A 20,959-nucleotide genomic window follows, 5' to 3' on the forward strand; every position below is an offset into this window, starting at 1 on the left:
GAAGCAAATCGCTGCAATGCAAATGAAGCATTTACTGCAATTGAAGTCACCTGATTATTTTGGTGGATTCTATCCAAATTACACATCAACGAACTTCTAAATATTTTTCAATTGGAACTCCAGCTACTTTTGCCCTTTTCGCAGCCTCAACACACTGAATACCCAATTGAATACACTCTATTCAAATAATTGAAGTTCTAATACTGGACCTAGAGAAATAATATATAATATAACAAGCTTTTGCTGGTTCTATAGTACTTGGTACTATATATATCAGTATCGCAGTATAGCAGTATCAAATTTCCACAAACATTCAGAATATGAATTTGCATTTCTGTCCTCGCCAATCAATAGAGTTCAGAATAGATTTTGAGTTCCTATAACTATTGAAATATGTTGTTTTTATACAAATGCTACTTCATTTTAATATTAATCTGAATATTCTTAGACTTCATATTGCGAAATTGAAAACAACAGATGCTCTTTTTATATAATCGCGTAATTTCGATCAAGAAATTTTTTCTATATCTTTCTCATATAAGATATATCCTTTATGTGGAATACTAAAAAACTAACTAAAGTAAATCTAATTTTTTCATCTTTTTTTGAAGCAACTGAACTCCTTCTGTTTGTCCAACGAAAATTCTCTACTGTTCCAGACAGTTTTTATAATACAAACAATATATTACTAAATATAAGATAATTATTGCTGTTATTTATTGATCAAGTAATCGAATTCTGCTAAAAACTTATTTATAATAATTATAATAATATAATTACACTCAGTGAAGATATTAAAAACAATGATATAAGGAATACATATATATTATATATATAATTAATTTGCATTATTATGTTAATGTTATAGGAGCCTTTTATAAATAAAGGAGAGAAATGCTGCTCCAGTGATGTGTCGCTTCACGACTTTTAAAGCTTTAATAACCAAAAATTTGTTTAAAAATAATTTAAAAAATTGTTTATTTATAAATTTAAATAAATTTAAAAATATATTTATTTATTTATTTGTAACATATATAGATAAAAAAAATAAAATAAAAATTTTTTAGTGATTTAAATTCTGCTTAAATTAATATTAAGTCTAATAGCGTAATAGCTTTCTGATTTCTGACTAATCTGATTCTACCAGGTGCACGTAGATTCTTTCTATTTTAACTAAGAGATGTCACAAGCATATTTATTTGACACATTTTGTTCATCTGACAAACACACACAAGTAGAGTTCGCAAAAAATGGCTTTGATCGAAAGACGACCAGTATGGACTAAAAGACATACTGGACATAGATTTTGTTACACACCGATGCGCCGTCTCATACCATATCTCTTTTAAAGCCAATTGGTCACCTTAAAATCGATTGGTTAGGACATCTTCCGCACCTGCTGTACTCATCAGACCTGGTGCCATCTGACTACCACCTCTTCGCATCAATTGAACGACACGAATGTTGGAAAATAGCTCCACAAATGATTTGCCGCAAAAGACGAGCACTTTCTTCGGCATAGTATTCAGAAATTACCTGAAAGATAGATGGATGAATATGTGTGGAAGACGATGGCCAATACTTTGAATTAAAGAAAAAGAATTTGTTTAAAAATTGCATGTTCTCTTTACAAAAAAAAAAAAGGGAAATAATTTATACATACATCTGGTATATCAGAGATTAATTTCAATAGACTTACACACAGTTGTTGTTCCCGAAAACACCAAATCTAAGAAATTATGAAAAAGTATTAAATTAAAACTAAAATTATAGAGCAATCTTAAAATTTGGATGGTCGTAATTGTTAATATTGAATGAATGTTATATTCAACTTATGTAACTGAACTTAACCCTAATGGTAGATTAATGTTAGGACTGTTAGGATACTTCATATTTACATTAAAGTAGAAAATTCAACCAATGACTTAAAACGAACTATAACACATTTTATTTGAGAACAATAGAACACTTTGTGATCTGTTTGCTATCTTTAATGAGAAATTCTTGCGTTAATCCGATAATTCCATGAAAACCATATGGGATTACTGCATTCACATCCTGACAATCGCATAATAGCAGTATCCTTTAATTCTGCTTTTATAAAATGTAATAGTAATAGATCTAGATAAAAAATCAGTGGCTAATCTAAGTTAATGACTATTTAAATCCAGAAATATGTTCTTGACTCAAATAAGCTGTTTGGACTGATTTATATCTTTACCAACATCCCATATTATTGCAAGCAATTTATTATTCAACATTGCTGAAAACTAATGGAATAGTAGAAGTGATATTCCTAAGAACATTTGGGTTTTATAAAGGAAGTGCCTTCCTTCTCAAGCATGACGTATTTTTTGTTATTGAGAAATCTCTAATGAACTAAGTTTCAAACATGTGCCAAACATATATAATAATGCCACTATTATAGTATCTCCTTACAACCCATTCGATTGCAAATATGTCCTCCTAAAAAGTCATTAGTCTCATAACGAGTAATTAGAATCTGGGAAATACAACACAGAACCACATAGACTCCATTTGTGTTTCAAACCGTTTGAACAGTTCAGTAAACATATTTTTTTTCGGAATTTCCGTATTAGTATTAATACACCTAAAATTGCTCTTATGTATTCGGTAGAAAACGGATCGATCCGTCATCGAAACCATGAATACATGCCTGAAGGTATTCTTCGAAGACATTCTTGAACAAAATAGTCAAATGTCTTCAAAGACATTTTGCGTACATGTCTCGAAGACTGGATGCTTCCATGTCGAATGCATAGCGAACGCATTCGATTGAAAGTTGTGCGCTCTTAGCGCTGCTACTTACCATATTTTATTTTTTACCCTTTTCTTGCTTACTCTCTTTTTTTATGCTCTTTAAATTGTAAATTTTGCTTCTCTTTAAATAACTAGAAACAACTTTGTATGTAATTATTTTTTTGTTATTTATATTTTCTATACAAATTTTATACTTTATATTTAGATAAATATAAAATAAATAGATAATAAAGAAATGTGAATGGAATAGAAAATTTTATCTCACAAAATACTTATTCAATTCATTCAAAGTTGGCACTGATTATAATAATAGATGAGCGACATAGGTTAAAGAGGTTGAAGAGAGTACCTATGTATAATAGAGACTATTTACATTCATGTTTTGAGCAGTTGTTTTGCAAATTTGCTTAATCATACGGGCGCAGTATAAAAAACTGTCTCGAAGACAATGTCTTCTAAGACGACTGGGTATTACTAAGATAAATTGATGACTCAATCTTTAATAGTTGATAACGATTTTAATTATAATGTCAAACCTGTCAGTAATTAAATTAAAGCCATTTCATATTTTAATCGTGTAAGCTGTTTTAAGCTTTTCATGACTGATAATAATGGTAAGAAACCTACTTGTATCTCAATATATCAGTTATTGCTTAGTCTGATGAAGTGATACACAATAATCCAGTCAAGACGTAAAGAGAGGTTATGAAGAAATCTCACAGTTAGCAGAAAGTAAAAGTGCTCAAGTACACTGACTCAACTAGCCTCAACATAATAATAATTATGTTTATTATTTTTTCTCACTTTCTGCAATATATTGTACTACATGAAACCTCTATGACTAATCTAAAATACACTATTATATTCTGTAAACAATTCATAAAAACAGAATTCGAAATTCTGCTTTCCTTTAACAAAATATGATTCTATACGAAAATAACTTTGATGGAATTAAAGTAATTTAAAATATAATAAAAAAACATATGGAAGTTAAAATAATTGCAACTTTCAGCTTTCTCTTCCTTTGTATCTAACCATCTTGACCCCGCCTATAATAATTAATAGTAAAAATGTTTCTTACTTTTTCGAACCTTCCAAACGAAATTTCATCTGCCTCATCTGCATCAGATTTCATCTGAGTACTTGTCTTTGTCCATTAGTTTTCATTGATTTCTGTTGGAGCGTTATAGCTTACTGGATAATATATGATTTAGCTGTTTAAATGAGTCGTTATTGAATGTCTTCACTTTAAAATGCTACTTTCTGGTAATTTGGTTAAATTTTAACTCATCCACTGATTTTCTTGTTCGGTACTAGTAGCATTTTGCTTTTCACGTATTCGATATCTGACATTACTGGCAGATTCTCTCAAAACAATTCGGAATAAGTGCACTTAGTGCCCGTAATCGAAAATAATAGAGTTGAAATTCCACCACCTAGTCATAACTGATATGAAGCACGCAACTACTCTTATCAGTGCGTTTTTCGACCTAGTCGCTCCACCTTTGATCTGATATTTGCAGTGCGACAAATCTTGGAAAGAACCCATCACATCGTCACCCATATTTTTTCATCGATTATAAAGCAGCTTTCGATATCCTTATACCGAATCGTGCTCACGTCACAATGTCTGAGCGCGATATTCCTGCAAAACTAACACGGTTCAGTAGGATAACATCATACGTTGTTTCGTTCGTACGAGGATTCAGACAGGGTACAATATTTTATTAATAATAATGGAAAACCAACATAGGGACCGGACCCTATCCTAAAGTATTCCCGATAAAGTTTCAGGATAGAAAAGGTCTGGCATACCACTATTGTGACGACTTAGTGACGATGCGTTAGGCATTTTTAAACCTCCTCTCCGCAAAAACAAAAAAAAATATAGTTATTATTCTAACAACTTTTATCCTAACTATTATGCATGCTTTTTTAAAACGCTCATAATTTTAAAATAAAAAAAATATAATAATTAAATTTGTTTTATTTATATTCATTAAAAATATTATATTCATTAAAAATATTTATTTTATGTGACTTTTATTTTTTTGCGCGGAAATAACTCTTAATATTCTACTTTTTATTTTAAAACGCACAAATAACTATTATTTTTGCGTTATAATTATAAATATCATGAATAACTCACATTTTTTTTTTATTTTTAAAACGAAAATATAAAATGCATTTTTCATGTAAAGTAATTTGTAATTTAATACAAAATGTATTAAAGAGTTTGTGCAGGTAAATAGTTACGAGGCCAGTGCGAGTTATTCATGATTTTTATATTTAAAAGGCAATAATACCAGTTATTTGTGCGTTTTAAAATAAAAAGCAGAGTTTTAAGAATTATTTCTGCGCGAAAAAATAAAAGGCACATAAAATAATTATTTTTGATATATATAATATAAAGCAAATTTATTTATTATTTTTTTAAGTTTTATTTTAAAATGCGAATAATAATAGTTATAAGGTGATTTTTTTTTTGCGATAACTGTTACGGTCCCTGGTTCTATTATTTGATGACACCGTCAGGTGGAACCTTGGCCTATGCTAATTTCAATTAGCACGCCACATATGCACACACATAACCCATTTTAAGTTATGCATTTGTCTTGTCATCCATTATTGGTTCCGGCTTTATGGGTGACGATGTGGCTTTACAGATTCGACAGCAGTTGTGTAGGTTCACAATTTTGTTTTATAGTTACAAAAAAGTCATATATACAAATTAAAATTAAGTGGTAAAAGTAAAAAAAAACTATTAATTATTTTACATTTAATTTATTTCTTAAATTTCATATAATTTGTAGAAAAAATATACATGTTTCATGCTTTTAATAATGAAACTGAAGTTTTACACATGAAATTGTAATTAAAGTTTTTAAAGTAGAACATTTCTTTTATTTTTAAAAATAATATCTTTTAAATGAGGCAAGCAAGACGTAATCAATTAAATTTATTTAGTACCTTATGACCACTATAGATTTACACTTATATTCACTATATCATTCCCATTATTTAACATTAATATTTTTGTTTTTATATTTCCAATAGAACGTAATTAATTTTTATTTTTAGACAACAAATCGACTGCTTTATTTTGCATTTATTTTTTAATATATCGAGTAAAATTTTAATTGTATAATAATTTTATATTATAAATAAAAAGTTATTAAATTTAATTTTACAAATTAAAAAAGTCGTTTCTCCGTTAGAAAAAATATTGTGTTTTCTTTACAATTCTACTTTTAAAGAGATAAATTCTTTAATTATATATATTTTTATATATTATATATATTTTAATATATTATATATATTTTTATATATTATATATATCTTTAATTATATATTATAAACAACTTATTAATTACCTTATTAAATATTTTATTTATTATATTATTAAATATTTTATTTTTTTATTATATATTTCATTAAATATTTTATTTTTTTATTATATATTTCATTAAATATTTTATTTTTTTATTATATATTTCATTAAATATTTTATATTGATATTTTATTAAATATTTTTATTTTATTAAATATCTTATTTTCTTATTATATTTAATTTTTTTTTGTATCAAATATTTAATTTTTTTTATTAGTTTTTTTTTTTTATTTTTTTTTATTTTACTAAATACTTTACATTTTCAATTATTAAATAATTTATTTTTTTATTTTATTAAATATTTTATTTTTTTTATTATATCAAATATTTTATTATTTTTATTTTATTAAATATTTTGTTTTTTTTATTTTACTATATATTTCATTTTTTTTATTAAAAATTGTATATCGATATATTATTGAATATTTTATTATATTATTATATTTTATTATATTATTATATTTTATTATATTATTATTATATTTTATGTTTTTATTTTATCAAATATCTTATTTTATTTAAATATTTTTGGTATTAAATACTTTATTTTTTTAAATTAGTTAAATATTTTTTTTGTTTTTTCATTTTACTAAATATTCAACTTTTTTATTTATTAAATATTTAATTTTTAGCAAGTATTTTATTTTATTAAATATTATATTTTTTTATTTTATTATATATTTTATTTTATCAAATATATTAATTTTATTTTTATTTTATTTTTATATTATGTTTATAGACTTCATATTGGAAGTACAAATTGTGGCTGAGTTACATAATTTAATATGTAACCATCAACAGCTCAAATTACAACAACAATCAGATTTTAAGGAACTATGGGTCATAAGGTATATATATGATATTATAAGAACAAAAACAAAAAAAAGAGAATTAATTGAATGTATCATTTATAAAAAATGACACAATACAACGCGTGTTCACAATGTAGTACGTCTTGCCAAAAAAGTTAAATTAAATTAAATGTTTAAAAGAAATTGTTTAAATTAAATATTTTAAATTAAATTAAATATTTTGAATTAAATTAAATATTTAAAAAAAATTAAAAATGAATTTGTGTAACCGTTTTTTAAAAACGAAGTTTTCATCAATTTTTATATGCAAAATAATGATATGCAAAAATAATTAAACGATAAAGTTTTTCTTACAAACTCGTGTGTAAAACTTTTAACAAAATGACTTAAATAATCATTAAGACAATAACAAAAACGCTAGGCTTATTTTTAATGTGGTATGAAAATTATATTGTCAATATTGCAAGCTGAACAAACTGCCAACTATTGCAAGATTGCACACATTGAGACTTAAAAATCAAAATTAACATAAGATTTTCTTAATGATCATGAAATCGATAAACATTTTTGCATACATTATTTTTTTTTTTTGCTTTTGTTTTTGTTTTTGTTTTAGTTTAATTTAATTAAATTTAGAAAACCTTAATTTTAATGAAAACCTAAACGATCGAAAACCGATGGTTTTGGTTCTTGCCGCGAGCTTGAACTATCCCCTGATTTTTGGCCTTGCGGTGGAGAAGTTTGTGAAGACAAACTAACTTTACCAATACGATGAGATAGCGAGGACATTGCGTGATTATCAACAGAAGTCTTTGAACCCAAACGGCTTAGCACAGATGTATCTTTATTTAGTAATATTTCATCAGACTTCAATCTAACGGTTTTTGAACTTATAGGGCTAAGGCGTCTTGTTGTCGAAGCTTTTAAATTATATGATTTCTTAGCACTATGAAGTCTGCCATCTATAAGGAAAACAAAAACAAAAACATACGTTATTTATTTATATATATACTTTTAAATATTTATATAAATTTATATTTATATTTTTAATTCTATAAAATATTTTAACAAACTAACGAACATTATGTCATTAAAAATAAATTAATATTGAGAATTATTTAACAATAATACTTCAGAGAACGTTTTTATTTTATAGATTAATAGATAACTTAATTCACATCAAAGCAGCATGAACGCGCGATCAACTGACAGTCGCTAACTACAATAACTGACTGTCGTTATATTCCATTATAGTCTGTCAAATCAACGTAACCTAAACTAATCCATTAACACCAACATTACAATACCACTTATTTAAAATCCCATACTTATTACAGAATGATAGTACAGGATAACAAATAAATTTTCCAATTACAAATTTAACTACAGATATCAGAAAACATTTAAAAACACCAAATACACCAAGAGGACTTTATGTATAGTTTACTTAGATTCACACATTTGGATATTCAAAATTCTAGCTGCTCAAGCAGTTGAAACACGCCTTAAGCACCGTAAGATTTTTGTTTTATTCTATATAAATAGATATAGCAACAAATAATCAAACCTTGTATTCAAGCATCAAAATATGAACAGCCCGAATATTTAATATTTATTTAAGACGTAAGATTTAATATTTAAGACTTTAGTATATACCATTTACTACACTTTCTGCTTTATAAAGTAATTTTGAGTATTGAAGATATAAAACAATATTCTATTCTTACCTATAATTAACTTAAATTTATCTTGATTAATGACAATAAATATAAATAGAGAATAATAATAATAATATTACTAATAATAATATTAATAATAATATTAATAATAGAAATAATTTTAATAACATTAATAACGATAATATTAATAAAAATAATAATAATATTAATAATAATAATATTAATAAAGATAATATTAATAATAATAACATTAATAATAATAATATTAATAATGATAAAATTCATAATAATAATATTAATATTAATAATAATACTAATAATATTAATAATAATACTAATAATATTAAAAATAATATTAACAATGATGAAAATAATAAACTTACTCATCCCAAGACGCGATTTAATGCTGCTGCGGATTCCAGATCCGTAGCCCAAGTCTATTTCAGTATTATTGTTGACACCTCCACGCTTAGGTTTACGACGCGGAGAATATATTTCGCGGACTTCTGCAGTTTCTGCAAATTTAACAATTTTTTCACTACTACCAACAGAATCCGTGTCCATTGCATCTTCATTATTATAATCATCATCGCTATCCCGCTTTACAGGTACTGTTCTAACAACGTACATATTTTGAGAAGTTGGATTTGTTATAGTTTTAGCCTTAACTATTGATGACAAGCTCTGTCAAAAGAAATAAAATTTTAATTATTAATATAAATAAAATAAAAAAAATATTTTTATGTCTTTACCTTCTTCTGGGAGTTTTTTAGGATTGGCTTTAAGTGCTTTGTCACTGTGGAGGGTTCATCTGTTGACTTTTTACCTAAGCGTGAAAATATTGATGTGCTTGTAGGTTTTGCACCGGGTCCGCTCATTGTAATACGAACATTCTCATTTTCTGGTGGCTTAGGAGTTTTAGCTTTATTTGATATGCGGTCAAAAACGCTACCTTGACCAACTGTTATTTCATCAGAATATACTGAAATATATTAATATATATAAAAAACATTAATAATATAAACTAAAAAAATAAACATTAAATAAAGAAAATTTTTAATGAATTTTCTCTAAAAATACTACTGGAAAGCACTTATTTCACACATTTTTTATTATGTAGAACAATCATACAGCAAACGTATACAGTGAAAACTCTGTTGAGCAGATACTCATCGCCATCCAATTTTTATACTTTGAAGTTAGGTGTCAGACTAAGAGAATTTAGGTTGTATAATTAAAGATAAAGAAAATTCGGCTTTGGAAAAATTGTTGATTCAATAGAGCATACGTTTGAAGTGTTTCCACTATATATGTATGTAAATTGATGTATTTTCTTCTCATTTTAAACAAACTAAATTACTTTTAATAAATGAATTCATTAATGTGTAATTATAATTCAAAAATTGCATATGAATACAATAAAAAAATTAATACATATTTATATATATTTGAAAGCTTTATTTACACTTACGATTTCAATGACCGTTTAATAAGCTCATAAAACTAAAGTTTTTTTATTTACCAAGATATAAAAACAAAATTTAAATGTAACATTGTTAATATACAATAACCAATTGATAGGCCAAATCTGCTGACCTACCTTAATTAAGTTATAACTGACCATACTCAATTTAAATGAACTTAACCTAGTTATTGAATGAAGTTATAGTGCAATAATTGTAGCTGGCTAGATATACAATAAACTCATTTATAAATGTATAATAACAAAAAAAAAAGCAATATTTATTATATTAACTTATATCACATTTTCATATATTATCTATTATTATATAAATAAAATCAGCAAATATATATTTAATATAGATATACACTCAGGGACAAAAGTTTAAATAAACCCTTAAAATACAGGGTTTAAAGAAAAATAAACATGTTACTAAAATTGTAAATATGCAGTATATATATAATATATATATAATATATATATAATATATATATAATATATATATAATTATATATATATTATATATAATATATATATAATATATATATAATATATATATAATATATATATAATATATACATCGTAAATATATACATCGTAAATATATATAATATAAATATCATATATATCTATATATATCATATATACATATATATACATATATATAATATAAATATCATATCCGGCAGACGGCTAAAAAGCCAGCTATGGCTAAGCTTTATATATATAATATAATTGTTATTAATTTTTATGTAATACAACAAATTTAAAATGAAGTAAAAATAAAGCTAATAATACTACTATAAATATCGTATATATATATATTTAATATAAATATTATATACATATATATATATATATATGTATATATATATCATACATATATAGAATATAAATATAATATACATGATATTGAATAATATATATTCTTATTATTTAAATATAAATATATATATTTTAACATATAATTTTTATATAAACACATATTTTAATTATTGCACAAACATGCTGTTATTAGAGTTGTAACAGTAAGGACCGGCATAGCAATTGGAATAGTTAACTTGAATGTTAAAGCACCTTAACTTCAAGATTAACAAAGAAATATGACTGAATCTCATAGATAAGCGAATATGATCATAATTAATTATTATTAATCCACAAATTTTCAATATTGATGTTTCAATGTTATTCTGTAATCTGTGGTTGCATGTTCGTTACAATAACTGAAAACAGTTATGATAGTCTTGAATCTAAGCTATAAACGTATAAACTCTATATGCGTTAAAATATATAAAAAATAATAAAATCGAAAATATATAAAATATACATTATTCGTATTGTGGTTAATCGGGACTCGTTACTGAAACTGTCCTTACATCGAGTACTTCATATTTACCTTTCGTATCAGCAACAACCAAACGACGTGTGGACGACTTTTCATTCATTACAATGTTACGTTCAGACGATACTTTAGATATAACACCACTGTTAATGGTACCGCTAGTATTACTCTCTCTAGTGCTGTTTCCATTCCCAACACTAATTAATTTCTCACAAGTTACTGTGGAACTGACAGTGGGCTTATCTAGAAAAGCACAATAAGATATTATATTAGTTATAGTAATATATTTATATCATATATACTACATATCATATTAATGCTTATACGTACCATTTTTAGTAGATATTTTTAAAGTTGGTTTAACCAAATCAAAATCCTCTGTATTCATCACCTTTTTGCGGGCTCTCTCTTCAGTCACATTCTTGGAGTGTCTTCAAAATGAAAACAAAAAATTAAAAAAATTAAAAAAATATAAATATATAAATTTATAAATAAATAAATACGAATGTTTTTTGTTCTCTGAATTTACATATTTGCAGAAGTATCCTAAGGTTATCTAAGATTGGTATATACTATAACATATACCACCAGATATAACTATACTATACCACCAAATAAAGCAATAAACAACGTATTAAACTTATTAATTAAAATATTAGATGGACAAAACGGAAAGATAGTCGTGAAGCATAATGATATACAAACTAACAACATTAATAAATATGAAGTCTATATTATAATTTATTTTTGTTAGCTTCTCAAAAGTGCCTTTAAATATGCACCTTAACATGAATTCAGTCAGATGATATTTACATTCATTGTTAGTATCTCTAGGTGACCGGTTTTCACTGGATTTAAGTGATCGTGGAAAGTTTTTTCTATTATCCAAACATTTATAATACGACGGGAAAGATATTTTAAATTTATTTAAGAATTTTACTCATTTTTCGTAACAGAATTAAAAATGCAAATAAAATAAATGAATAAAAATCGTAATTTCAAAATTTAAAACATTCATGATTATACAACATAATGGCACTCGCCCCTCCCAACAAAAAACAAAACCAGAAAAGAATCCTTCAGCTTACAACAACAAGTTATATATAGTTACAACAATAACAATAGTTATATTTAATTAGCATATATGGTTGTTGTTTTTGTTGTAATCCGCATTGGAAGAACCGAGAAGTGCTTGGTTATCTAAAGACAATTGGTTTCAGCTTGCAGTCCTGGTCGCGCCTAAGAACTATAATGTACGGTGGAAGTGGACTTAAAAGACATATTAACTCTTTTGTTAACTTAAATCTTAGTTATGAAAAGACAATAAATAAATAAATAGACAAACATATATCACAACTCAAAACAACGACCCCTTTTTTTGTTATATATAAACATATTTGCCAACGAATATATATATAGCATAGTCATACCTATTGGTAAGTATAGCAACTTTCAATAGACATATACACAGATAAAGTGAAAAAATGCAATTGCGTATAAGATTTCACAAATGTTTTATAAGTTATTTTAAAGCAAAAATATGTCTGTTGTTTGTTCATACTTTTGTTTATGTGAACATTTAAGCACAATGCATAAAACACAGTCACCGTTAGGAGCGTTCGACTGACAAGTACAGATAAACATGCAATATGAGACATTTTAATGGTCATTATTTTATCATAACATTTGTTTTGCTAACATCATTTCAGTATTCCAAAATAACAGTTGTTGATTAGGAGACAATGACTCAACCCAAAACAGACTTAGCAAAACTTAAGAATTTTTAGTCCACGTTCCATTGCCCAAATGATCTCGAATCTTACACATATAAATTGTGTCATTGAAATTACCTTAATATTGCAATTATGTCGCCCATGAGAAGAATTCCCATTTCGCGCAAATGTTCCTTATTTAAATCATCAAGCATATCCATTTGAATTCTGTTTTCCACGAAAATGTGAGCATAGGAAGCGGCTGCCGGCGAAGGTACGCCAGCTGCGTTAAAGAAATTAACCCACATTCCTGAAAAATAGTAAATATTAGTTATTTACTTTAAAATATATAGTAAATAAAAAATTACATGTACTATTAACTGAATTTAATTAAAGAAAAATATACTAACAACGCTAAGAATGCAAAATTCTTACCAGCAGCTGTGTTTGACATTTTTGTATTTTCTTGAACTAGCTCGTTAAAGCTTCTAATTTAATAAATACTTATTAATATATTGGCGTGTATTTATTTCATTTCACAATCAAAAACCTTTATTTTTCTAATATATATGCACCGCCATTAAGACTATAACAAAAAAATTTTGACAGTTGTCAAAATTTATTGCAGCTTCTCTCAGTTTGTAAACATAAAATTCCAGAGAAAAATTTTAGCTCTCAATTAAAATTTTATATTATCAGATTTGTAATTACACTTTTTGTTTAGCTTTAACAGTTTATTTTTAATTAAATGCGTTAAGATATTTTAAACACAAACTCCTTTATCTCTGCACCTTGCACCGAACTACTTTATCTCCCGCTATTAAAATATTTACCGATTGAAGGTACTAGTAATGTCAAGCAGAGAATAAATTTTAAGTATATGCTACTGCTTATCTTTCAAAAAGCAAGGCAGATCCTCAACTGCTTGTCTGGTTGACGTTTTTGTATGCATCAATTGTTGACAATTGAGTGTTGGAAAATTTTACAAAATCTAATAATGGTTCATACTGATATGTGTTGGTAAATTTAAACTCTGTCAATGCAATAATTTTTTTTATTTTTTGTTTTATTTATTACAAGATATATTCTGAAAAATAATGTTGCATGCTTGCAATAAAATGTACTATTGTGGCCGTATTGTGTTGATGTGGTGTAATCATCACATTAAGAGAGAGAGTGGTGACTTTATAAGTAACACACCAAATTTTTCAATTTTTATTCATACTGATTATTATAATGTCATTAAAAAAAATTAGAAACAAAATTGAAAGTACAAGATTCCGCATACACTGAATACATTGCTTTAAGTTATTCTTCAGTAATGCTTACTGTATTTAATTATATAGCCTATGGTAGCATTTTTAATTTAGTACGTCTTTTATGTACCAATCTAATTGATTTTAAAACAATAATAAATACTTTTTAATCGTAGAAATAGTAGGTTCAATGTCAACACAATTAAATGTATATATCATGGCTACAATATTTCAAAAATCGAGTCTTAATATATAGAACCCAAAAACAATATATAAAACTATTTTTAATTTAAAAACTTTCGGAAAAAAGCTCTAATTTTTCAAATAAAACATTTGCTTATATATTTCTGTATTTGTATACTCAAGAATAGTACAAAAGTAAATATGTAGAAATATTAAATATTTAGCTACGCGAGTAGTGCTATATTTTCAACCGAATGAGTTCGTTCTGCAAATCATGGGCGCATGTTATCTTCAAGACACGTACGCAAAATGGCATCAAAACATTCAACTAATTTTTTTTAATAAAAAGGCAGAAGCGAAACAATAAAACCTTATAAATTAATTTTTATTTCTTTTATTATTATATTTTATAGTATTCTATATAACCAAATATTGTAGAATATTTAATTAATTGTTTATTATTATGCGGCGACTTTTTTAACTTGTTAAAACAAATTTATACTTATATTTTTCAATTATCAACTGACTCTACTAAATCTACTAAATCTGACTCTACTGTTACAAACAAATTTTGGATAATATAATTTTCAAGATTAAGATTATCAAGATTAATGAATTCTTTAAAATATTTAATTCTCATCTATTATATTGTACAATTTAATTATATATTTGTGACTTACTGGTAAATGAGTAATTATTGTCATCCGAAGTTTGCATATTGGCGCCTTGGTTAAAATTTCAATTTAACTTTTTGCAATTAAGAAATACTCAAACTAAACACAATTAATTTATTTTATATTTATACAAAACTATATTTGTTTATATATTGTTATTGATTTTTTAATAATTTTTTATTATTTTAAAATGAATAACTTGAATATAGACCTACTTCGTTTTTATTACTGCATGCTTGTGCATTTAAAACCCACAAATAATGATTTTTTTCATGTCAAAGAACTGTCAAATAATGACGTAAAGCTATTGCCAAAACTGCCAGAAAGTTTGTAAATAATTCGTACATTTTAAATTACAACTTTATTTCATATATATTTATTTAATATTTGTTGTAACAAATTTTGTATAATAAATCATTTTCAAGATTAAGATTATCAAGATTAATGAATTCTTTAAAGCATTCAAATTACACCTATTATATTGTACAATTTAATTATATATTTGCGACTTACTGGTAAATGAGTAATTATTGTCATCCGAAGTTTGCATATTGGCGCCTTTGTTGAAATTTCAATTTAACTTTTAGCAATTATGAAAAACTTAAACTAAAACCAATTAGTTTACTTTATACTTTATATCTACACAAAAAAAAAAATTATTTATATATTCTTATTGATTTTGTGATGATATCTTACTATTTCAAAAAGAATAACTTAAATATAGGCGTACTTCGTTTTTATTACTGCATGCTTGTGCATTTAAAATCCACAAATAATGATTTTTTTTCATGTCAAAGAACTGTCAAATAATGACGTAAAGCTATTGCCAAAACTGTCAAAAAGTTTGTAAATAATTCGTACATTTTAAATTTAAATTTTATTTAATTTATATTTATTTAATATATTACATATAAGATTATTTAAACAAATGCATATGGATTTTCTTTTCATGCTATTTTTAACACGAAGTACAAGACTCGCACATAAATTCAAAATTTGTTGCAACAAATTTTGGATAATAACATCATTTTCAAGATTAAGATTATCAAGATTAATGAATTCTTTAAAATATTTAATTCTCATCTATTATATTGTACAATTTAATTATATATTTGCGACTTACTGGTAAATAAGTGATTATCGTCATCCACAGTTTGCATATTGGCGCCTTTGTTAAAATTTCAATTTAACTTTTTGCAATTATGAAAAACTTAAACTTAAACCAATTAATTTACTTTATACTTTATATCTATACAAAAAAAATTTTATTTATATATTCTTATTGATTTTATAATGATATCTTACTATTTCAAAAAGAATAACTTAAATATAGGCGTACTTCGTTTTTATTACTGCTTGCTTGTGCATTTAAAATCCACAAATAATGATTTTTTTTCATGTCAAAGAACTGTCAAATAATGACAAGCTATTGCCAAAACTGTCAGAAAATTTGTAAATAGTTCGTACATTTTAAATTATAATTTTATAAATATGTATATATATTTGATATATTATGTAAAAAATTATCTAAACAAATGCAAATGAAATCTATTCTCATGCTGTTTATAACACAAAGTAGAAAACTCGCACATAAATTCAAAATTTGTTGTAAGAAACAAATTTTGGATAATAATATCGTATTCCTATCAAGATTAATCCTTTAAAACAATTAATTCTCATCTATTATATTGTATAATTTAATTATATTTATGCTACTTACTGGTAAATGAATTATTGTTGTCATCCGAAGTTTGCATATTGGCGCCTTTATTAAAATTTCAAGTTAACTTTTCGCAATTAAGAAAAATTTAAACAAAAAACAATTAATTTTTTTTATATTTGTACAAAACAAATTTATTTATGTATTCTTATTGATTTTTTAATGATTTTTTATTATTTTAAAATGAATAACTTGAATATAGATGGACTTCGTTTTTATTACTGCATGCTTGTGCATTTAAAACCCACAAATAATGATTTTTTTCATGTCAAAGAACTGTCAAATAATGACAAGCTATTGCCAAAACTGTCAGAAAGTTTGTAAATAATTCGTACATTTGAATTAAAATTTTGTTTTATATATTTAGATAAAATTTATTTTTGAACTTATTAAAAAATGGAACATTTTACCGTATATGATTTATTAAATGAATTCGGTATGCGAATTGATGGCCGCCGACCACTTGAATTCCGACAATTTCGCACGAAATTAGGCGTATTCGTAGAGCCTCATGGCAGCGCGTACTTAGAGCAAGGCTGCACGAAAGTACTTGTGGCTGTTTATGGCCCTAACAGAAATTCGGAGAAAAAAGCAACTTCATCTGTTGATTTGGATGTTGAAATAAATTGCATAGTTAGTATAGCAAGTTTTTGTAAAGCTATCCGAAAAGTGTACAGTGCCGGAGATTGTGAAACCAACGAAATAGCACGTTATGTACAACAAGCAATGATGGCCGTAATAATAAATAAAAAATACCTCAACTACACATTCGACGTTGTCATCGAAGTGTTACAAATTGATGGTGGACACATTGCTACTGCTGTGAATTGTGCAATGTTAGCATTTATTGATGCAGGAGTCGATATGAGAGAATATGTAACTGCGTGCTCCGCTGCAGTTACTCCGAGTGGAGAAATAATACGCGATATTGCACATGTTGAAATAACTGCAGGTGCAGCACCAGTAACAGTAGCATTGCTTAGCAGTTCAAACAGAGTGTTATTTGCCGAAATGTCACAAAGATTTCACGTGGAAAATTTTGAAAGAGTATTAGAAGAAGCGTTGGATGGCTGTAGAGAAATCCTTGCTATGATAGATGTGCAAGTACGCAAGCACGTTGAAAACGTAATGGCAATAACTGATGCTGAGGCTGAGCCTGATATGTAATTTCGGTCAAATTGCAGAGTAAATATGTATTTAAAGTCTGGTATATAGAAAAGAAATTTATATTTTTTAAAAACCAAATATAACAAGTTATTACATTAATTTTTAACTACATTACAATTCGATAAATTTAACTGCTGTTTTTTTCTTTGGGCTCCTGCCAATTTGTGAGGACTTCAGCTAGCACATATTTGCGATGGTCGATTGCAATACGAGATATAAATTCATTTAATTGTTCTCCTCCTTGAAGAAATTCCCTAAGATTATGGGTTGTGCCATTGGATATGCGGTGGTCAGTAACTCTGTCTTGCACAAAGTTATAGGTTCGAATTTTTTCGTTTCGATTTAAATTTCCCTGTTGTGCTCTTCGTGTCGCCTGCGTGGTTGCTAATGTACTTTCATATTGCCTTTTAATAAGTATAGCTTGGAGACGTTTTAAACCAATCTCACGATTTTTTAATTGAGAACGTTCAGTTTGGCTTTCCACACTCAGACCCGTTGGCAAATGTACTATGCGTACGGCTGAATCTGTAGTGTTGACATGTTGTCCGCCGGCACCACTGGCACGCTTTGTTTCAATTTTTAAATCCTTTTCAGATATTTGTATTTCTTTATCGTCTGGTCGAGGTATTACAGTAACAGATACTGTACTTGTGTGAATGCGTCCTGCTTTTTCTGTGGCAGGTATTCTTTGGACGCGATGTACACCAGCTTCAAAACGTAAATTGTTAAAAGCCTCTCTGCTATTAATGATCACATTAGCATTACGAAGTCCTAAAAATAGTATAATGTTTGAACAAAAATATTTGAAACAAATTTACTATATTATAAAACCAATTATGTTAATATACACTACATATGAAGTAAAATTTTAGTGCAACTACTATTATTATCGTTGATCTAAGATTTTCCTCTATTTAGATTAAAAGTTTTGTGAAACTATATACTAAAGATTCTTTAAGCTGGTTTTCAAGAAAAAACTCTAAAATTTGTTTTTTATTTGTTTTGCTAATTGAACCTGTTATTAAGAATTTCTCTTATTTAAATTAAAGTTAAATTTATATAATTTAAATATTTGTCAATGATCTCTACAAAAAAATGGTCCTATTACACTGCAATGATAATGTAAATTTAAATACACAAACGAACTTTATGTATGTAATATGAAGTTATAATGCATCACCTCCAATATCCGTTGTTACATGATCTAGCACATCATAATCCCAGCCATTGTTTTCAAGATAATTTATATACATTTCATACAAGTCGTTAGCAAACAACATAGCTTCCTGACCGCCAGCACCAGCATTTACTTCAAATATTATAGAACCGCATGTATCACTATCAGTAAAATTTAATAATTCAATCATAATTTGCGCTTCTGCTTTTTTCAATAAATCTGAATAAACCTAAATAACGAACATTATTATATATTTATTATTGCCGATAGCACTAAATAATAATTACTTCATTTTCTTCTTTCATAAGGCTTAACATATCATCGTCTTTTTCTTTTGCCATATCTTCCGCTGAGACCATATTACTCTTAATGGCACGATATTGCTCCAAGTTATGTACAATCTTATTTAATTTTCCAATTCGTTGATGGATTTGCACATCATTTGTGGGCTGTACACGTAATTTGTAAAACTCTTCTCGTAACGTTTCTAAATACTTTTGTAGTTTCTCATTATGAAAGTTTGTGACATCTGAACTTTCAGCGCTCTTAATCGCAGCCGTAGTGGAACTGTAAGCGAAGCTTGGCAATCGCTTATTAATCTCTAAAAAAGTGCGCTGAAATTGTACGCATTTTAGCAAGAATTTTAGAGACATTGTTGTCAGTATTTTATTATATTTTTCTTAAAACTATAAAACCTCCTTAGAATTAATTTGTCAATAGTTACAACATAAATAAACAAACATATGATTGAACCGGAAAAAAAACATATGTACACATGTGTTATCCAGTGTTGTTAAGTGTTAGCTTTAAGTATGACAAATGTTTGTTGCATATATCTGTGGTACTTCTGTGTTACTACTTTGTTATCAAAATACTTTTAAATTTATGTTGTAAATGTTTATTATTTTGCAAGCATTTATTGTTTTACACGTAATTATATGCTTTTTTCCTCTTGCTTTTGAGAGGACACACTATTTATAAATTTATGTTGTAAATGTTTATTATTTTGCAAGCATTTATTGTTTTACACGTAATTATATGCTTTTTTCCTCTTGCTTTTGAGAGGACACACTAAATACTTATGGACACGAGACTATTAGGTTAGTTGCAACGCTAGATGGCGTTGCGCTGGTCAATGTTGTGACTGTGTCATTTATAATTTGTGACGTTTGCATGGTCATCTATAGCTGGTATTATGATGATTGAGAAATAAAGAAGTAAAACCAAATCACACATTGTGTTATTTTATTTGACTTTATATAGCAAACTACACCAGCAACTATAATATTATACATAGTGAAACAGCAGTAACTATAATGTGTTTGCCACATATCTTTATAACACATTTCACTAATATTACGTTTCCACTGCTTTCTTTATAAATTACTTAGTAACATTGAGCTTTTTGTCGTTTACAACAGCACAAGTTACTTAAGGAATGGGAAAAAATCTTTTATGTGTCAAAAATTTGTAGTTGTCGAGCTTTTATTTGTTTACATTTTAATTGTAAACACCTGACATTAAAAAAAACGCAAAAAATTTGAATAATTTAATATATATTGTTTGTAATATTGTTCATAACATGAACGTAGCAGTTGTTGCA

The 20,959-nt window shown here is 26.3% G+C and overlaps 3 protein-coding genes across 6 annotated transcripts; 1 reads left to right on the plus strand and 2 right to left on the minus strand.

The window, feature by feature from the left end:
* Positions 1-7,245: 7,245 nt before the first annotated feature.
* Positions 7,246-17,100, minus strand: LOC119687558 (uncharacterized protein C19orf47 homolog). Of its 4 annotated transcripts, none has more exons than XM_038101904.1 (7): positions 17,013-17,100; positions 13,318-13,489; positions 11,798-11,898; positions 11,522-11,710; positions 9,416-9,645; positions 9,047-9,347; positions 7,246-7,946 (listed from the first exon to the last, which is right to left on the minus strand). In XM_038101904.1, the coding sequence occupies exons 1-7, from the start codon at positions 17,047-17,049 to the stop codon at positions 7,633-7,635; spliced, it is 1,344 nt and encodes a 447-aa protein (XP_037957832.1). In that variant the 5' UTR covers positions 17,050-17,100; the 3' UTR covers positions 7,246-7,632. The 4 variants fall into 4 exon arrangements, with proteins under 4 accessions (XP_037957832.1, XP_037957834.1, XP_037957833.1 ...); XM_038101906.1 differs by lacking the exon at positions 17,013-17,100 and adding an exon at positions 16,416-16,491; XM_038101905.1 differs by lacking the exon at positions 17,013-17,100 and adding an exon at positions 15,299-15,416.
* Positions 17,101-17,289: 189 nt separating this feature from the next.
* On the plus strand, positions 17,290-18,310 carry LOC119687560 (exosome complex component RRP41). Its single transcript, XM_038101909.1, has one exon. It carries the CDS (start codon positions 17,409-17,411, stop codon positions 18,177-18,179), a length of 771 nt encoding a protein of 256 aa, XP_037957837.1. The 5' UTR covers positions 17,290-17,408; the 3' UTR covers positions 18,180-18,310.
* LOC119687559 (peptide chain release factor 1) lies at positions 18,223-20,161 on the minus strand. Its single transcript, XM_038101908.1, has 3 exons — positions 19,644-20,161; positions 19,360-19,585; positions 18,223-18,950 (listed from the first exon to the last, which is right to left on the minus strand). The coding sequence occupies exons 1-3, from the start codon at positions 20,007-20,009 to the stop codon at positions 18,307-18,309; spliced, it is 1,236 nt and encodes a 411-aa protein (XP_037957836.1). The 5' UTR covers positions 20,010-20,161; the 3' UTR covers positions 18,223-18,306.
* Between the last annotated feature and the right edge of the window lie 798 nt (positions 20,162-20,959).

The sequence above is a fragment of the Teleopsis dalmanni genome, chromosome X, assembly GCF_002237135.1.
Source record: "Teleopsis dalmanni isolate 2A chromosome X, ASM223713v2, whole genome shotgun sequence".
NCBI lineage: Eukaryota > Metazoa > Arthropoda > Insecta > Diptera > Diopsidae > Teleopsis > Teleopsis dalmanni.